Genomic DNA, 21,955 nt, shown 5'->3' with positions numbered 1-21,955 from the left:
ACTTTTAGCTGAAGAACTTTGCTAAACAACGTAACATATTGGGTTATAGAGATTTGGCAGTAACAGACAGTAAGTACAATATAGTAACACATATAAAACATTCAGTAGCACATATAAAACCAGATATGTAAATTAAATTAAATATTAAAATTCTGTTCTTTTCATTGCACACAGATAGAGGGAAGTGACCATAAAGCACTTAACTTCGGATGGACATAAAAACGATTAATAATTGTCGAAGTAAAAGAAATATTTACTATTTATAATGTGGTAAGGGGAATCCTTGCTCTTATGTTAAGTGATTGAACTGAAGTTGAATTCAATGTGTTGAATAGCTTGAAATTTGTGAAACACGAATACCGAAAATTAATTTAAGCTATAATTATAACTATATAATTATAGCTTAAATTTATTTTCGGTATTCGTGTTTCACAAATTTCAAGCTATTCAACACATTGAATCACGTGTAATATTATAATAGCATGTTGCAATGCGAGATATATATTCATAAGTTTTATGAACATTATCAGAGAGAAATCACTGACATTATTACATTTTTGATAAAATTGTAGGAATTTATAAATTTTACTTCACAACTATATAATCAAAAATATAATAATGTCAGTGATTTCTCTCTGATAATGTTCATAAAACTTATGAATATACATCTCGCATCGCAACATGCTATTATAATATTACACGTATGCACAGGAAGCCAAAGTATTCATACGTAGTATTTATTTATTATTCTCAAAGTGGATTTTATGCAACAAAATTTTGATCGTTTTAATTTATTAATCTGTTCATCAGTATACATACATAGTATGTATACTTTGGCTTTCTTTATACGTATAACTATATTACATTATTTAAGAAAAAGAAAAACCTATGATAATTATATATTACATTGCACAACATGCTATTACAATATCAGTTATACATATGCGAAGAAAGTCAAATTATACATATGTAGTATTTATTATTCTCAAAGTGAATCTTATTGCAACAAAATTTTAATCGCTTTAATTTATTAATCCGTTTGTCAGCATATATACGTAGTATATGTATATTTTGGCTTTCTTTGCATACATATTGAAAGACAGAAGGACGAATTAAGTGTGACTTGAAAAGAACTATATTTAATTATAATGAATATACATATATTTCACATTACACATATATCTCGCAATTGTACAACATGCTATTATAATATTAGTTATATGTATGCAAAGAAAGCCAAAGTATATACAATATATACATAGTATTTATTATTCTCAAAGTGGATCTTATTGGAACAAAATTTTAATCGCTTTAATTTATTAATCCGTTTGTCAGTATACATAGTATATATATTTGAACTTTCTTTGCATACATATAACTGATACGTTATTTTATAAAACAAAAAACTTATGAATATATATCGCAATATCAAAACATGTTATTATAATAATAGTTATATGTATGCAAAGAAAGCCAAAGTATACATACGTAGTATTTATTATTCTCAAAGTGGATCTTATTGGAACAAAATTTTAATCGCTTTAATTTATTAATCCGTTTGTCAGTATACATAGTATATATACTTTGACTTTCTTTGCATACATATAACTGATATGTTATTTTATAAAAAAAAACTTATGGATCTATATCTTGCAATATCACAACATGTTATTATAGTATTATACGTATGCAAAGAAAGCCAAAATATACATACGTAGTATTTATTATTCTCAAAGTGGATCTTATTGGAACAAAATTTTAATCGCTTTAATTTATTAATCCGTTTGTCAGTATACATAGTATATATACTTTGACTTTCTTTGCATACATATAACTGATACGTTATTTTATAAAACAAAAAACTTATGAATATATATCGCAATATCAAAACAAGTTATTATAATAATAGTTATATGTATGCAAAGAAAGCCAAAGTATATATACGTAGTATTTATTATTCTCAAGGTGGATCTTATTGGAACAAAATTTTAATCGCTTTAATTTATTAATCCGTTCGTCAGTATACATATATAGTATCACCTAAAAAAACCCTCACAAAGATAAAAAAAAAATACGCCAAGTATATAAAAAAATCCCAACATGTCGGCAAAAAAAAGTTTAATATCTATCCCTACAAAATAACTTTTAAAACAGTTTTTCCTTGAAAAATAATTTTTATACAAAATAAAAAATTAAAAAAAGATTTTCCTCTAAAAAATAACTCTAAAAAATAAAAACCTTTAAAAAATCAAAAATCAAAACTAAATGAAATCAATAGCTAACTAGCCAAGTATTTAGAAGCAATTCAGTTTATAAAGATTTGTAATTTGAAATAGTATTTATCATAAAATTAATCTTGTATTTATAGAAATGTTATAGACAGATTCACAGATTCACGAGTTTCTATGAAATTAAAACACATTTTATTTTTATTAACAGAAATCTGATTTTCAAAATAAGTTCAACAATTTTGAATATTATATATCACAAATTACACTATTATAGAGTTTATTAAGGGTATTATATGCTATAATATCAAATCATATTGTTGATGTTAAGTGCGATTGAAATTCCTTTGATTTGCAAAGTATATCTTATAGGATGTATAATTCGAAAGAAAATTTTTCGTAAACTCAAAGTTGCATAAAACAAACTTACACCAAAGCAAAGTATAAAAACTTGGCGTGTCCGGGTCGTATTAAAATATATGATCCCAGATTTGTATCATACAATATTTCATGTTTTATGAAAATTATTGCATATAATATATTTTTAGAAATTAAAATAATTTTATATATTTATAATATATACACGTCTTAATGCGACTCGGGGAACGTCAAGTTTTTATACTTTGCTTTGGTGTAAGTTTGTTTTGTGCGACTTTGAGTTTACGAAAAATTTTCTTTCGAATTATGCATCCTATAAGATATACTTTGCAAATCAAAGGAATTTTAATCGCACTTAACATCAACAATATGATTTGATATTATAGCATATAATACCCTTAATAAACTCTATAATAATTGTAATTTGTGATATACAATATTCAAAATTGTTGAACTTATTTTGAAAATCAGATTTCTATTAATAAAAATAAAATGTGTTTTAATTTCATAGAAACTCGTGAATCTGTAAATCTGTCTATAACATTTCTATAAATACAAGATTGATTTTGTAACGATGCACCCCCCATCGTTACCCGGCACGTAGCCAGCCGGAAGTCTGCCGCCCGGCGAACACCAGCCGGGCAGTGGCAGAGGCGCCCAGCGCCCTTTTTAATACTTCAATCACCGCGGTTGTGATAAACAACCATACGGCCGTTATACGGCCGCCGTTAGGCCGAAGACCGAGCATAGCCGAACGCTGCCGGAAGATCCCGAGCGTCACCCGCCGAAACGCCGCGTCGTTTCGCCCAGGGGAAGCGACGCGTTTACCGTAATTTACCCGCCGAAAACAACGCGTCGTTATCCCCACCCGGGGGCGAACGACGCAATTACCGATAGACGCTCGGGTATAAAAAGACAGCGTTTCGGCATCTCGGGACCAGAACGATTTCTGAATCCGCTCGAGCAGTACGCTCCGAGATACCAGAACCGATCCTGAAATTCGCAGCAACGACGGAACGTGAGGTTGACGTGTTCGCAGCCTCCGCCGAGCATTCTCGGTTTCCGTGCAGTCTCCGAACTCCTGACACGAATCCGACTAACTTGACGAGAGCGGAGTGTTCGCCGCTCTCCTAGTTTACGGTCACTCATCCGACCACCTCAGCCAGCCGAACAGTGGATTTGCGAGTTCGCTGCCCCGTCGAGTTTTCTCGACTCCGCCGCGCTATCCGCAACTCCGCGAACGGAAGCAGGGACGGAGAGTTCTCCGCCCGGTCGAGGGTACTCGATCTCCGATCGCACTCCCCTACCACCAGTGATACCAGAAACGGGTCCCGCGGCTCACGGGTCAGCAATGGAAGGGATAACGCACACAAGCGCGAACCGCGTACATGTGCGTTCTGCGCAGCGGGACCCGTTTCTGGCATCACTGCCTACCACTGGGAATACGCGATAAATCCCGCGACCACGATCAACGCTATTTTAATACTTGCGAATTATAATCACCGCGCCGAAATACCTATCACCTAATATTTCATTATATTCCGCGCGCCGTCAAAATAAACACGGCCTTGCCGTACACGCGCCAACCGACCGCGCCCAATTTCTTGCGCGTCTCGCGCGCCGTCAAAATAAACACGGTTTTACGAATATTATAAGCGGTTCGATATATCGAACATCGCGCACCGAATAACGAACGCGCATTGCATCTAGCGCGTTGCATCATCCGCCGCGCGCTCACTATTGTAAATCGACCATTGCCGAACGAGGCAAATAAAGACGATATCTGTTAACTAAATCTTTCGTGTGTCTCACCTTTTCACGAGCCCTGATCCCGACCGAGCTCATCCACGCACTCGCGAAAAGTGACCCCGTTACAATTTTATGACAAATACTATTTCAAATTACAAATCTTTATAAACTAAATTGTTTCTAAATATTTGGCTAGTTAGCTATTGATTTCATTTAGTTTTGATTTTTGATTTTTTAAAGGTTTTTATTTTTTAGAGTTATTTTTTAGAGGAAAATCTTTTTTTAATTTTTTATTTTGTATAAAAATTATTTTTCAAGGAAAAACTTTTTTAAAAGTTATTTTGTAGGGATAGATATTAAACTTTTTTTTGCGTATAAATAATTTTCTTAAAAACAATTTTTTTTTATACTAATTGATTTGTCTCATTATTCTGTACATAGAAGTATTAGGGTAAGATTATCGAAAACTAAATATTTTACAAAATATTTAATTTTTTATATCAGAATATATCAGATTAAAATATAAAATAACTCAAAAAGTACTTAATAAAAAAATACTTTATTATAGTGTTTTGGAAAGCTCTCGATGTCAGCTACAAGAATACTAAATAAAAAATGGGGATTTCCATTTAAGATTTTAAAGTTGACCTTCACATAACCTTCAAATGATTTTCCAAGGTCAAATCATTGTCACCTTCTTATGGCCCCCTTGAAGCCACACAACTTTTGTTTGAAGCATTTTTCGATTTAACGCAGTATTTCTGAGATATTTGGGTCCTTTAAAATGGGACACCTTGTATATATATATATATATATATATATATATATATATATATATATATATATATATAATTTGGTTATACAATAATATAACGTGGAAGTAACATATGTTATACAGGATGTCCGACAAGTAAGTCACTAAACAAAAGGTGGAGGTAGATTGGGTCAAACTGAGTCGAAAAGTCCTGAATCATTTTTTTTATAACGCTTAATAAAGGAGTTATTATTGAGTAAAATCTAGCCAATCAGCGCTAACCTTTAGCCGGGCGCAGGTCGGTGAGCCGCGCGTTGTGAAATGTATCCCTCCGCATACTATCAGGCGCCCGGCTAAAGGTTAGCGCCGATTGGCCAAACTCAATAATAATTTCTTTGTTAGGCGTTATAAAAAAAAAATGGTTCAGGACTTTTCGACTCAGTTTGATCCAATATACCTCCACCTTTCGTTTGGTCACTTACTTGTCGGACACCCTGAATATTGCAATATTACAACAGTAATATAACAGAATATCATTGTAATTTAATATTGGTATATACGTGTTCCTCTGCTTGCCGCTATGCAGCAAAACCAGATTTAATTAAATCGTATTCAAGTTTTTACCATGAAGTGTATATAAAGCCCACAAAAGACTAATAATATAAGATACAAAATATATCTTTTCTTTGACAGTTTAATTTCTGATACAATCCCAACAAGGGATTCAGAATATTAAACAGATTATTTGAGGTTAGATGGATAAATGGGAAATAGTCCATTTACTGCCTATTTGAAACAAAAAATCTATTTTTATAAAAATTAAATCGCAAGTTTTATAAATTAAATACATATACATTATTTCTTTTATATATTTAATTGCCAAATCTATAGTGGATTCCTATATGAACCAATTCCATATGCCGTATTGCTACGATATAACAATGGCATAACATACATTATATTACTCATATATTTATAACTAATAAATTACAATTAACCAGTAACTTACCGATAATACTTATGTATATTACTTGTAATATTTCGTTTTATTGCTCTTATATAACAGTGTTTACTGGGTAGCTATTTGAAGCGCTCATGCGCACATAGATATTTTATGCATTTATATTATGGTTTTTACTTACGATATAATATTATTCCATTGTTGTGTTTGATTTTCAAATTGTATGACGTGTTTCTTTATTTTCTCTTGTTTCTTATTCAGATTTTTTAAAGCTTCTTCTTCTAGCATAATAGCTTTCTGTAATTCCTGTTTTAATGTTTCTTCTACGTTGTTAGAACCAATATTAGTCTAAGAAATAAAACATAAGTTTTATTAAAAATAACAATAACAATATTGCTAATTTAGAATCTTTTATACTACCTGTATTTTACTATGTAATTTTTCTTCAAAAATTTTCATTTTTACAATTTTTTGTTGCAGTTTTTTTTTCTCTTGGATACTCTACAATATAATGGCAATGTTATTTTATCATAGATTTTATACTTTGACATATAAATTACCTTTAATAATTTGTCCTTTAGCTGTTTCGTTTCAGATAATAAATCACTCGTCGTACTTTTCATATTTGTTTCTACTATATTATGATTTTTGTATGCCTTACGGTATCTTTCGTCAGTTTCACGTGTTGTTTGGCGCAGTGTTTTGACATCTACGAAATTATAACATATACATAATATATATTGCGTATATGTATGTGTATACAAGATATCCCAGATAAGCAAAAATAAATGTCAAACTTAAACTTTTTTCATAGAATAAATGTATTTTTTCATTTACAAAAAGATTCCACATGCATTTTATAGAAAATTGCCTTCTGGTGAATTTTTTCGTTTAAACTTTAGAATTTGATAATTAATTTGCAAAAATTTCAATGAGCACAATTTCTTAAGAGCTATAGTTTAGCCTATAAAAAGTGTTGAAAATTGATGATTTTTAGAATTTTTTGCGAAAATTATCGCATTCACAGCTCTCTACGAGTTTCAACAAGTGAAACACTAAAACTCACCACACGAAGGTGTCTACAATTTGAATTCCACCCAATTCCGACTATCGGTCCATATTAGAATTTAACTGATCGCACAATTATATTAATGATTATAGTTTTGGCGCCCCATCTGATTCGCAACGATACAGCACTACTACGGCGCTCAGTCGATCATTTGGACATTGGTAGTTGGGAAGTTGTAGGTTAGACTTAAATTGCATATATGTGCACGTAGTGAGTTTTGGGATGTTTCACTTGTTGAAACTCGCAGAGAATTATAAATACGATAATTTTCGCAAAATAGTCCCAAAAATCATCCACTTTCTTTGCAAGCTAAACTATAGCTTCTAAAAGGTTGTGCCTATTAAGAGTCGGTAGTAGAATGACGGGCAAACTCTGAATTGATATTGGAGACCTCGCGCGGTAAGAATGCAAAACTCCAATTTCAGTATTACTGAGAAATAAATTCTCGTTTTCTATACAGTGGTGTATATTCGTACATGCACACACACGATTGCATTGCTCACATAACTCATATAGAGAGGAAAGATAAAAAAGAATCGACAATCACGCTATCTTTGTTCATCTAACGTATTGCTTTATGATTCGAGATATGGCCTGAAAATACTTTTGTCCTCCCGTGGCAAAAAACAATGCAACAAGACTTAAACCATCTTCTTTTTGTGAATTTTCTATTTGTATATACAGGGTGTCCGACAAGTAAGTGACCAAACAAAAGATGAAAGTAGATTGGATCAAACTGAAAAAAAAGTCCTGCATCATTTTGTGATTTTCGTAATAATTATTGAGAAATTAATTAAAAAAGATAGATCAATTCGCGCAAGTATTACCGTGAGAAAGAACGGCCTGATATGGGCAGCATTGATATGTGGTTGCTAGAATGCGAGAATCCATCATTATGTACCGCTCATACGTAACTGTTATCATTTATAGAGCGCTCCTCCCAAAATTTTCCTCCCCCGCGTCTATTTTTGGGTTGTCCTTTCTCGTTACGCGCTTATATTCGTGCGAATTGATCGATCCTTTTCAAGTAATTTCTCAATAATTATTACCAAAATCGTAAAATGGTACAGGACTTTTCTTTTCAGTTTGACCTAATCTACTTCCACCTTTCATTTGATTACTTACTTGTCGGACACCCTGTATACATATATACAGGGTGGGGCATTTATATTGAGACACCTAAATATCTACAAAATAAAGCAAGATAGAAAGAAATGTTTCAGACAAAAGTTGTTCGGTTCTAAGGGGGTCATAAGATGGTGCCATTAGTTTGATCTTGGGTGGAGGCGCTTCAGAGATTTTAATGTCAATCTTGTTTTATTTTCTTTACACCAATTAATGTCTCTCATTTTTTGAGCTTAAAATATTAAGATAACATTATTGCAAAATAAATAATTTTATGAGATATTTCATAGTTTATGTACAATTATGTCGAAGTAAAGTAATAAAATAAAGTATAAAATATCTCGTAAACTATTAAATTTTTAGCCATCATACCCCTATAACTTTTTATGCAGAATATTACAAGGAATCGATTTATGTAAAAAAATGGAATGTTTCCATTTAAAAAAACAAGATTGACATTGAAATCTCCGAAGCGCCTCCACCCAAGGTCAAACTAATGGTACCATTTTATGGCCCCCTTAGAACCGAACAACTTTTGTTTTTAGAAACATTTCTTTCTATCTTGCTTTATTTTTTAGATATTTAGGTGTTTCAATATAAATGCCCCACCCTGTATATGCATATATGGTTGAATTATAGTTAAAATTATATGCACAATTAAATATTGTATATAATGATGAAAAATAACAGTAGAATAATAGGTAACAGAAGATGAACAAATATCCCGATACGATTTCGATAACTTTGGCGCCACGTTTTGACTGTGAATTACGAATGAAATTTTGACGAGGAATACGGGAAAAATAGTAAAATATTCTAGGATCAACAGTTTGCAAAATATAGCGATAATATTAATATTTTACAAAACATAAAATTTGAATTTCAAGGGAAAAAATTAACAAAAAATATTTCATTGGAACAGAAATCATAACAAACAACTATGTAAACAGAACACATCATGAACTTTCTTATCCATGTATACTTAATAGAATACCTTAGTACATTTATTTATTTATGTATAGTAAATCGAACGTGTTGGCGGGGACGGGGCTCTGCATCTCCCCCTACACTCCGACCCCGAGAAAAAATTAATCCAGTTCATATTCGAGAAATGATTTATTATCTAAAATAAAAATTCATTATAACCTTATGGATTGGGTTAAGTTAGTTTTTTCGACATGGAGGTGTAGAGGAAGAGACAGAGGTCCTCTCCCGCCCACGTGTTTAATTTACTACACATAAATAAATGAATGGTGTTCGAAAATTATATATAATTCGTGGAAATTCTTTTGTTAATAACTTTTTAATAAACAACAATGGAATTTTTTAAATATTTTTCCCGTATTCCCCGTTAAAAATCCCTTCGGAAACCACTTTTATATTACGATGTCATAGTTATCAGAATCTTGCCAATATCCCAGATAGCCAAATCTGCCGGATCATGTATTGCAAATTATGCATTACATATTATATCGACAGAACTTCGGCAGCAGTCACGCATGATCTACCGTCTTAGTTAATGTCAGTATAAATATAACGGGAAACAAGCAATCGCTGCATCATGATATGCTATGAAAAATCCTAAATTTAAGCAGAAGTTCTTGGCATAAAAATAGTAGATTTTGCATTGCATGTTGGCATAATATGTCAACAGAAACTAAATAAAAATTGAGCATGACATCATTGTTGGAATTATTGAGATAGACATTCCGATATATTATTAAGGCTAAGCGTACAGGGCTAAGTGTCTGAGGTGGCGGCGTCTACTTTAAAGCCACCTGCTTATAGTTTCTTACAATCAAGCGTCGAGTTGCTGACTGCGCGTGCATACGCGAAATCCCTGTTATCTCGCGTATGTATCTTTCGACTGCGAATTGTATCTTTCCACACCCCGCGGCCTACACTTCGATCAACGACTGCATTCCAATCCGCACACTTGCTAGAGTAGTCTCCAAGACACCGTATGTGTCAGATCACATTTTCGCTTTAGTGTACTTTTATACTAATAAATCCATGTAGTTTTTTCATTAATACCGGCGTAATTATATTTATTGATCTCCCAGTATCTGCTATTCACAACAATCATGTTTTGTCGGCAGAATATCGTTAAGATAATCGTTAGAAATCGAGTTCATCTGCAAGTATGGCGTAATGACAAAAATGCTGCAAATTAAGCATGCGCTGCCATCTCAAAAGGTAACAGCAAAAACACAGCAGAAACACAACATGATCTGTTGTCATAAAATAATGACAGAATCACAGCAATATTAAGATATGTTATATCAAGTTATAGTTCTTTCGTTTATCGTTATATGATGTATCTATCTCGTATTCAAGTTTCTGTTACAGGCAAATGTAAATATTGCAAAGCACGGCTTGTCGATATAATATAATAGAAAAAATGGAACAAAAACCGAGTATTATTTGCTATTACATCGTGACAGCAGATATGTAGCAAACATTGAGCCAAGTCTACTATATCAGATCTGACAGCAAAAATGCGGTAGGAATCAAGCCGTGCTGCCAAAAATTAAGCTTAATGAGGACGCAGCAGAGCGGAATCTGTTGCAAAGTCATGATTGCATTTGTTGACATACTGCTGGCATCCTGCTAGCATTTTGCTATGGATATTTGCTACATATCTGCTTTCACGACGTAATAACAAATAATACTCGATTTTTGCATCCTTTTCTCTGTTATATTATATTGGCAAGCCGTGCTGTCAGAAATTAAGCTTAATGAGAACGCAACAGTATGGAATCTGCTGCAAAGTTATGATTGAATTTACTGGCATACTGCTAGCATTTTTGTTGTTTTTTGATATGTATTGTATATAGTATATGTGTTTACGCGATATCAATACGCTTGAAGAAAGATAATATAATTGTTAGTCTATGAAACTGCAATTACGACTGCTAAAAGATAGTATCAAACAAAGATTGACAATCGTGCTATGTCTCTATCCCATTGATGTGAAACGCGAAGTATCAATAGTGAGAAAACAATAAATCACGAAGTCTAATAGACACCTTGTCTTACATATTGTATATTTGTTTACTCTATTACCTATTATTCTACTGTTTTATTCATCATCATCATCATCATCCAATATTTAGCTGCGCATATAATTTTAACTATAATTTAAGGTCGATTCAGACTATACGATACGGACCGTAACATCCCATACAACACAGAACATTGCAATTACATTGCAGCAATGTTACAATCTTGCAAGTTGCAATGAAATATTGTTGAGACATTATTGGAATATGGAATTGTAATATTTTATGAGAATGTTACAGTAACATTTCAAAAACATTACAAAAGACAGTTTTTGATAATCGCTACATCGTTCGTTTACCACTATGCGGCGCGCGTTGCGTTATCTATCCCGTATTTAAGTTTTAATCACGATGGTTATATAAAGCTTGCAAAAAGCGGTTAGTAATATTAAAGGTATAATAACTATTTTTATCAAATTAATTTGTCTGATATAATCCCAACACAGGAAATTCAGATATTGAATTGAGTGTTCAGAAATCGGACAAATAATTATCCGAAAAAAGTTAAAATTATCCGTTTATTGTCTACTTAAGATATGAAGTTTAATATTTATATAAATAAAATTTTAATTTTTATGAATTAAATTATTTAATCATTATCAATTTCTTAAACTTGTAAATAATGTATAAAATAGCGATGTTAATTAGATAACAGAAAATTGTTTAATAGTTCCCATTTTTATATAAAAGCAAAAATTTGATAATAATTTTTTAATATGCAAAATGCTTCAAATTTAATAGATAAACTTGGAGAATGTATAAAAACATCCAAGAGAGACGAGAAAAAACTCGTATTATAATTGCGTAAATTCACAATCTTTTTTCTTATCTCTCTTGGATGTTTTTATATGTTCTCAAAGTTTATGTATTAAATTTGAAGAGATTTGAGATTTGTTTTGCATATTTGTAGCAATGTATTTAAATATTACAAATACATTGCACCGTAACATTATTGTAGTCTTACATTGAAATATTTCTGAGGGCGGACATTTCAACGTTGCCGCAGGCAGTTGTAGTAACATTGCAGAAACATTTCGCAACTTCTATGCAATATTACAATGTTTCAATGTAAGATCTATGCAACGTTTTTGCAATCTTTCGGTGCTGTATGGGATATCAACACCAACATGACAAAACTTTAAACAAAGTATTTTAAATAAGGCTGTCTACACTAATCGGCACCGACCGGCACATTCCATCAACAGAATGTTCCAGCGCTGGCCGACATTCTCGTAAAGAATGTTTTGACGGTGCATGTCGGTATGTATCGATGCTTGTGTGTCAGTTTGAATCAGTAAACAGTAAAACACGTACGCAGCAAAATATGGACCAGAAAAAATGAATTATATGAGCGTTTTATGAGTTTTATGTAAAGTTCTATGAAATAATTTTTAATTTATTGTGTCTTGCTATTCAACACGGCCATGTTCTGTAATAAAAAATTTTGTCAAACCAGTATCAGAGCCATGATTATGTGCATGGTCTATATTAATACTATGGTCTGATATACCAGGTATATAAATATGAAACCGGAATTTTTGTATAGAAAATACACGTTTATTGTATGAAAATGATAAAAAATTTTGTATTTTATTCGAAGTATTGCCCATTGCTAGCTATACATTTTTCCCATCTCTCTGACAATTTGTGGATGCCACGCCAAAAAAACTGTTGCTCCTTTGAAGCAAACCAGTTATCGAGCCATTTTCATACATTTTCGTAAGAAGTGAAGTGCTGTTCAGCAAGTGCGTGTCCCATCGATGCAAATAAGTAGTAATCGAATGAAGCCAAGTCTGGTGAGTAAGCCGCATACGAAAGTATTTTCCAACTAAACACCTCAATCGTTTCCTTGACCGGTTTTGCTGTGTGTGATGGTGTATTATCATGAAGCAAAATCACTTTGTGTTGCCTTTTTTGATATTCTGGTCGTTTTTCACGCATAGCTTGATTCAAATCGATCATTTGTTGTCGGTAGCGTCATCCTCATCCAACAATGTTTGCAATTCGCTGTCTTCAAACTTTTTCGGTGGTCTTCCACGTTCTTCGTTTCTCACGTCAAATCGCCACTTTTGAATTTTTTAAACCACTCAAAGCACTATGATTTACCAAGAGCATGCTCATCGTAAGCTTCGATAAGCATTCGATGCGATTCTGCAGCAGTTTTCTTCAAATGGTAACAGAAAATCAATGCTGTCCGCAAATCGTAGTTTCCAGGCACAAAATTCGACATGTTCAACGCTATTAAAAACCATGCTGTTGTATGAAACTTGTATTGTTGTGAGTTGAAAATCTTTATCAGATATCAAAACAAGAAAATGGCGCCAATGACGCGGTTTGACGGTAACTACATTGACAGCTAGGGCCATTTATGGACAAATTCCGGTTTCATATTTATATACCTGGTATATGCAAAATGTACGTAGTTAAAATGATTTTATCTGCATTTTCTGATTTTAACTTCAGCTTTCGATTGTAAAGCTGAAATTTTTGGCTCATTATTCTGAACACATTTTCCAAAATTCTTCATGCGCGTGAGACGGTAGTTGAAAATTCTTTTTAATTCTTTTTAAACATTTTTTATCTATCTTTAATGATCAATCCATTATGACTGCTAAACGTCAACCGTCGATTAACGGACGATTACCGAAGCAGTCTGAACATATATTGTACATTAATTTGTCATATTGATGCCGATACGTACCATTGCCGATACGTTACGGTCCGTGCCATATAGTTTGAATTAACATATATATGCACATATGTATATATGCATATAGTTTTATTGCATTACTGTTTTCTGTCACGAGAGATCAAAAGCATTTTCAAACCGTATCTCGACCGTAAAGTGATCTATTAGTAGAAAATTTGTTTGATGTTATCTCCTACCCAGATAGCACAAGCATATCTTTAGGACGTCCAAAGGGTATCCAAGACATACATGTAGGATATCCTGAAGATATCCCATTTTAATCCTTGAATCTCCTCTGGATATCCTGAGGAAGATTAAATGATAGCCAAATACTAGCCTCTAGAGAATCCAGAGAGATCTTGTGGAACATCCTAAGAATCTCTATGGGATATTTTAGGGATATTTTTCGTACGTTTCAGCAAGTTCTAAAAATTGCGTACTATTATTTATTGCCAGTACTGAAAATGTACGAGGGCTGTATGATAAGTACTCGTGTTTAACAACTGATAGCGTCATTGACCCAAAATTTGTATATCATCGTTTAACGCCATCTTTCGAACGACGCCTGTCAAAATTTCAGATAGATTTATCGAGTAGTTTTGTTTTGATAGCTGTTGAAAATGGGAAAGTTTGTATTTGTTTGCAACCATGGAAAAAGAGCAATACCGGTCAGTGATTCGAATTACGCTACGAATTGCTGCCTCATCCATCTTATTTTCTAGATTTGGACATATCCTGGACATATTTAGGATGACCCTGAAAATGTTTTGTGCTGTCTGGGTAATAATGGCGCCCGTGTATTCAATATATCAGTGTTTATGTTACACAAACACTCACCATATAATATGATGCAAGAAAGAAAAGCAGCATGATCACCTCTTTGTTACGCGATCAGTGTGCTACCACAGAATATTCCTCATATTCTGCTGTTAGCTGCACTTTATATGTATCTAACAAGTGATATTCGTAGTCTGTATATTATATTTCGAAAAACTTAAATTTTTTCATGAAACTTCTTTTGACGTATTCTTTATATTATTAAAAATCTTGTTACAGATTGGATTTTGCTTCTTAAAAATTTATAATACAAATATAATAGTCGCAATAGACAATTACATCTGATTCGCGGTTATCTATAGGGGAAAGTTGGGTAAAATTGGGTACCCTGTTTTTTCGTAATAAGTGTTGCTATCTATGGCTAATTTGTGTTATTAGTAGTAGATTGGCGCCATAACTATTTTAAAACAAATGGTGCTTCTATGCACGCAATATTTCTTTTTTAATAGAAGTTCAAAATTTTTAGTCCAAAAAAGGACGATATCGAAGCAAGAATCGAGTCGTTGTGCACTTTTTCTATATAGAGCATTTATTTCTGTAAGTGCAGCATTGCATTCTGTACAGAGAATATATCATATTAGTTTTAATCTGCAGTTTGTACGCCGGAATATACAACCGCCGTATTTGTTACTTTCCTTGTGTTGGGGCAAAACCGGGTACTTACACATCTCGTGTAATGAAAAGAGGAAGAACAGTTATCCTGATTTTGTTTCCCTACAAAAACAGTTGGAATCGATAACTAACACTCAAAAAAAGAAAAACTTTTTAAGACTAAAGTTAAAAAATTAAATAAGGAAATCCTGCAGCAATGTCAAGAGGATATCTTTATTTGTGATTTTTATCAATAGAATATATCTTTATATTCTATTTTGATTAAAATAAATCTAGATTTTGTAATTACACAGTGTTTTGCATATTTTCAAATTGATACTCGATTTTACTGGTAGGACAAAACCGGATACTTTGATTTCTCCGCAAAATTTTGTTATTCTTGGTAACCAATTTTTTTTTTTTCAACAATTAGTCTCATTTTCTCATAGTTTAAAGTTCACTAAAGACTACTAACGGTCAGCAAAATTTTTTTTACTGTTAGACTTTTTATGGGAAGACAAATCCAAAAAAGTTCCCGGTTTTACCCTACTTTTCCCTATATGTTTGTTGTTTAACAATTTTCGAATTTTTATTTTAATCATTTTTCCAAAAAGATCGCTTTGTAACGAAAATATTTTGATATTTCTGATTACAAATATCACAGTTAAAAAACTTTTTCCTTATTTTGATTGTAATACACACAAAACGAATATAATATTTTATGGCCGACAAAAGTCATCATAGTCTCTTCTACCGATGTTTAAGACTTTTGTTCAGCGTTATATAAACTACAAAATTTTAAAATTTGAACGAAATCTACTAGGAAACAATTTCCCTGATGTGTGTGGAATCCTTTGCAAAAAACTTTATTATAACCTTTTATGACTGGAGCAAGATTAGTATGCAAGGCCAATATTGAATGAGATAATTGGCTATTTGTTGCTAATGCATTCTCTAATATATAATTTTCTGGAATCATTACTTTAGATATAATATCCGTTGGATAAGAATGAGTAATCTGAAATCATAATACTTTTGTATATATATATATATATATATATATATATATATATATATATATATATATATATTAAAACATTTATATATGTATATATTTTATATCCATTCATTTTATAGGGTTCAGAGCTTGTTCCAACCTGTGTGTCTAAAATAGTTGCTGTTCGATGAAGTACACCACTTTCTGCTTGTAGGCCAGCTATCTCTGTTTTGCAACGTTTATATACTGCACTCTTAGTTTTTAAACGATTGATATATTTTTTTAATTCTTCCGCTTTAGGTATTGATATTTGCAACAAGCTTTTTGAATAATCTTGTTTCTCTTTTAATCGTAATTGTAATTCCTCTAAAGAACTTTCGATTTTCTCTAAACGTTCAAGAGCATTTCGTTTCATATTTCCAACAGCAGCAGCTTGTTGTCTAAATGGCTCCATTTTATCAATATTGTGTTTAGATATCTGAAAGATAAATGTTTACAAGAAAAATAAAACTTGCCATAATAATACATTATTGAGGATGAGATAAATTACATTCCTTGTATATTAAATATATATAATCTTTGTATATTCGAATCTTTGTATTCTTCTATTCTGTACGTACTTTGGATTCCATTAAATCTTGTATGTTCTTTAATATTATATCCAAATCGTTTCTCAAGGCCATGATCTTATCTGGACCTAAATAAGAATATTTCTTAACTATTGACAAAGCTTTTATCCAATTTTTCTTTGCATTTAATTCAGATGGAAGTTTTTCTTTTACAATCGCAGATTGCACCGTTACTTCTTCTGTTAAATGTTGAATTAACATTTGTGGCGTGAGCCCAATACTATCACGTTTCAAAGCTTGTAACTCACGTTCAGCTCTTTGAAGCGAATTCTAAATAATAATAAAAATAATTATTGTAGAAAAGTAGAAGCATTTATGGAGTAAGTCGCGAATTATATAATGTTTACAAAAGTCTGTAATATTTTACAAGAACTATACTTGTAAATTGAATATAGCATCTTTCTCTTGCTCTTTTTCTAATATTAAATCGCGTTCTTTGTCTTTTTCCATTCGTAGTAATCTGCAGGCATCTAATAAATGCAGCGCAAGTTCAGCCTTTGATTTGATTTTACCGATACGCGCAGTCACTGCCTATGTTTAACAAAAAACAAAATTTTTCAATATTAGCAACTATTGAATTCATAGATTTGCGCTGTTTCATATAGACCGAATCTCTATGCTAAAAAATGAATTTTTATATAATAGTGTATCTAAAATTTTATCGACATTACATACTTCCTTTTCTTTTTCCATTGCTTGTAGATCCGTTGCAAGTTCGATAGCAGCTTCAACATTCTGTATAATTTATTATAAATAAGATTATTTACAAAAATTAAAAGAATTTAATGTGATTACGCATACATCTAATAATTACACACCTTCTTTCCAATTTCTCTTTCTTTATGAATTGTCTTAAATTTATTTACCAAGGATAAATATTGTTCGTATAAAAGAGATATTTCCAAATCTCCTAGATATTCTGGTGGAATTTCTATCTAATAAAAAAAAGATTTTTCTTTATTATTATTTAATTATACACGGTGGTGATCTACTATTTTAAACGCATGTTACGTGCATTTGACAAACAATTCCGATACATTACCTTGACGAGAAACCGTGATAGATACGCTCTTTTCTGAACTACATTAGTATGCGTCAAGAGCCATGTCAATATAGGATGGATAATTTCGATCTCACCTCGAACTAAACCTTGCCTAAACAAATTAACTTTTCTTTTTGTGCATTTTCTACATAAATACATAAAGTATAAATTATAGGTATTAGTAGTATTACTAGGACAGTTCTAACTCAGGTCCTCCGAGGGGTATGCGGGGCGAGGGAAAACCGCGCGGGCGAGGGGGCATGACGTTACGCGGGCGGAGGGGGATTTTGGTGGCGCGGGGGAATGACGTCACGCGGGCGGGGGAGCTTATCGCGGGAGCATAAACAGCGCGGTGTATTACAAAGGGCGAGTGCCGATGTCCGGCTGCTCGAGAATTTATAAACATTATAAACAAATATCGTCTCACACTGCACTATTGCACGTGCGACATTATTGAATTTCGTAGAAAGATGATAAGGTTAGCGCCGATGTCCGGCTGCTATAATTTATTATAAACAAAATAGAACCATCGCGGTGGTCTCTTCATCTATTTTTTCCAGGAAAAGTCGCTCGCACTATTGTGCGTAACATTAGAATTAGATGATAAGGCGAGTGCCGATGTCCTGCTGCTATAATTTATTATAAACAAGATAGAACCATCGCGGTACCATAACGCGATAAATGAAAAATATATAATGAAGAACGAAGGGTGTCAAAAACTCAGTATGCGATTTGAAAGCTTGCGGTCCGTATATCGGTTGAAAAAGATACAGTGGGTACTTGTATTTTTTTGTGTGTGTCAAGTGTTCGGTATAGAGGAAGATTTTGTGATAATCTGCATAAAAATGGAAATAGATAATAATTTCGAGGCAATATTAGATGAATCGTCCGACGAAGATCAAATGGAAATAGAGAATAATTTTGAGGCAGTATCATATGAATCGTCCGACGAAGATCACGCATTGTCAGATGACAGTGATGACAAGAGCGATCAAAGCGAGAACCTTAGAGAAATTGTTGACAAGATAGTGCCTCATTCGCAAATTATTGCGCTAAACGGACGTACAAAGTGTTGCGCTATATACTTTTATTATACCAAGGGTGGTTTTTTTGCTGTATGTGCTTCGTGTATGATCTCTATAGCAGACATCGATGCCGGGTACATGTATGCTGTTCGAAAGCATGTGATTAAGATATACGACGCGATAAGTGGCCGGTCCTGCTCCAATTGCAGACTTCCGATGCATCAGATCTTTCCATGCAATATGTGCCCAATTTGCACACAGTAAAAAAAAAACATTGTCATAAAAAATGTGAAAAATAATAATAATAATAATAAAAAACATGGGAAACACCGAGCAAACCGAACGCGACTTGTTGGAGCTGTCACACCGAGTCACTACCTTGGGCGAATATTTCGCGTGGGCGCAGCGATGCGAGGAATTTATCAGCTCGAAGAACACAGTCGTGTCAAGCGTCCGCGACTCTCGATCGGAGTTCGACAATCTTTGGTGGCTAGAATCGCGCGATTCGAGGATGCGAGGACTTGATTAGAGAAACGGTTTATACACAGCGGTGGTGATTACAGTGGTGACAATAACGCGGAAAGACTCGTTTGGCGAGAGATCGATACCGCGTTCGAAAACCGTATACTGACCGGTACGGTGATTAACGCAGATTATATCGAACCGGGAAAATTTCTCGAGGACGCCAAATACATTGTGCTCGAATACGTGCAAAAAGTTATGGAAAGACATAATAACAGAAAAGTGAATACTGTGTTCAACGGTGAATTCGTGTCGGGTGATAAGAGCGCAAATAAGAGTATAAATACCAGAAACTATGAACTCTTTCGCACGTCCGATTTACACGAGTGGTACGAGCGACGTGTCGTCGAGCCCACGCTTGCCTCGCTCGAAGAATTTCAAGAACGCGATAGCGGGTGGGCGTTGTCGCGAATTCTCGATTTAACTGTAAATATAAATAAATATAATCCAATGCGCGCGAGGTACCACATTAAATTACCGCGAGAAATAACAATGAAGAGAGCGGTAATAAACGTGCAATCTAAAGACAATGCGTGTTTCGCGTGGGCGGTGGTCGCCGCTCTATATCCAACCGAAAGAAATGCGGATCGGGAATCTTCGTATCCTCATTACACGACAGTGCTAAATCTACAGGATATTGAGTTTCCGATGACATTGAGTCAAATTAAAAAATTTGAACTTCACAACGACATTTCGATAAATGTATACTGCATCGAGAAAGAGAGTAGCATTGTCCCGATACGTCTGAGCGAACAAAAAAAGGACAGACACGTCAACTTGCTGTACATGCAAGATTCGCAAGACGTCGGATATTTTGCGTAGATCAAGAATTTATCCCGCCTCGTGAGCTCGCAACTGAGCAAACGTGATGGCCAAAAATATATTTGCGATCGGTACGTATATTTAATAAAAATGCAATATATAAAATATACGAAAGGAAAATTAATTATTTCTATTTTTTTTTTACAGATGTTTACACTATTTTAGATCGAACGATAAGTTGCAGTCGCACATTGTAGATTGCCGAGAAATGAACGAGTGCGCCATCCGGTTACCGAGCGATAAAGACAAATAGCTCGCGTTCAACAACTACAACAGAAAGGAGCGACTTTCCTTCGTCGTATACGCCGACTTGGAGTGCGTGCTGAGGAAGACCGACGGTGATCCGATGGCGTCTACGTACACGTTTCAGCATCATCAAGTATTTAGCGTAGCTTACTATGTGCATTGTTCATACGACAAATCGTTATCCGCGTTTTATTCTCGCCGTAGTACCGATTGCGTTTCGTGGTTCGTAGAAAAATTAAAAAATTTAACGCAATGCATAAAGACTATTTTAACTACGAATGTCCCCATGGTAAATTTAACGCAAGATGAGCGGGAAAAGTTTCACAGCGCGACACACTATCACATGTGCGAAAAACCGTTCGCGCAAGACGACACGCGTGTACGCCATCTTACCGGGCGGTACCGAAATCCCGCGCATTCAAACTGCAATTTAAATTATAAAAATTCTTTTTGCATTTCCATAGTATTTCACAATTTATCTGGTTACGATTCGCATTTTATCGTCGAGGAAATAGCTACCGCATTCGAAGGCTCGATCGACGTACTACTACCAATAACGAAAGAAAAGTATATTTCATTCACGAAACACGTTAAAGATACCGCCGAAAGATCAGATTGGCGAAGCGATATAAAGTTACGGTTCATCGATTCGTACAAATTTCTCAGTACTAGTCTCAAAAAATTAGCATCGTTTCTAGATAATGATAAACTCCAAATTTTTAAATTGAAATTTCAAAATTTATCGACCGAAGAGTTCAATTTATTGACGCGAAAAGGTTTCTTTCCATACGAATTGACTGTGTCGATAGATTGCACGATACGTGTTTACCACCGCGCGAATCATTTTATAGTTCCTTGATCGGTGACACCGTATCCGAGAGCGATTACGCGCACGCCGAAAACGTGTGGGAGCGGTTCTCCGTTCGAACGCTGGGCGAATACAGCGATCTGTATTTAAAAACGGATGTCTTGTTATTGGCCGACGTTTTTGAAAATTTTCGCGACAAATGTATCGAGAGTTATGGGCTCGACCTCGCGTATTACTATACTCTTCCCGGATACACGTGGGATGCCATGCTAAAACATACGAATATTACGTTCGAGTTACTTACTAATATCGATATGGTTATGTTTATCGAACGGGGAATACGCGGTGGCCTGAGCCAATGTTCCGGCAGATACGCGCGAGCTAATAACAAGTATCATATATGCCGTCTTACGACCCATCG

The 21,955-nt window shown here is 33.7% G+C and overlaps 1 protein-coding gene across 3 annotated transcripts in view; it reads right to left on the bottom strand.

The window, feature by feature from the left end:
• LOC138940489 (intraflagellar transport protein 81 homolog) overlaps positions 1-21,955 on the bottom strand; it is a 97,560-nt gene that overhangs the window by 62,809 nt on the left and 12,796 nt on the right. The window contains exons 1-11 of one of the 3 annotated variants that reach the window (XM_070309434.1): positions 19,946-20,114; positions 18,112-18,223; positions 17,888-18,004; positions 17,745-17,804; positions 17,448-17,600; positions 17,061-17,339; positions 16,601-16,918; positions 16,320-16,461; positions 6,631-6,779; positions 6,491-6,571; positions 6,252-6,418 (exon numbers count right to left, since the gene is read on the bottom strand). In XM_070309434.1, coding sequence (XP_070165535.1) covers positions 6,252-6,418; positions 6,491-6,571; positions 6,631-6,779; positions 16,320-16,461; positions 16,601-16,918; positions 17,061-17,339; positions 17,448-17,600; positions 17,745-17,762 — 1,307 coding nt within the window. In that variant the 5' untranslated portion in view covers positions 17,763-17,804; positions 17,888-18,004; positions 18,112-18,223; positions 19,946-20,114. Of the gene's footprint in view, positions 1-6,251; positions 6,419-6,490; positions 6,572-6,630; positions 6,780-16,319; positions 16,462-16,600; positions 16,919-17,060; positions 17,340-17,447; positions 17,601-17,744; positions 17,805-17,887; positions 18,005-18,111; positions 20,115-21,955 lie in introns of those variants that run through there. The other 2 variants (XM_070309431.1, XM_070309432.1) reach the window with 2 other exon arrangements.

The sequence above is a fragment of the Polyergus mexicanus genome, unplaced genomic scaffold (assembly GCF_030449975.1).
Source record: "Polyergus mexicanus isolate NDT 795.1 unplaced genomic scaffold, iyPolMexi1.0 SCAF_17, whole genome shotgun sequence".
Classification (NCBI taxonomy): domain Eukaryota; kingdom Metazoa; phylum Arthropoda; class Insecta; order Hymenoptera; family Formicidae; genus Polyergus; species Polyergus mexicanus.
The sequence above is the reverse complement of the archived record's forward strand: the minus strand, read 5'-3'. Positions and strand labels throughout refer to the sequence as shown.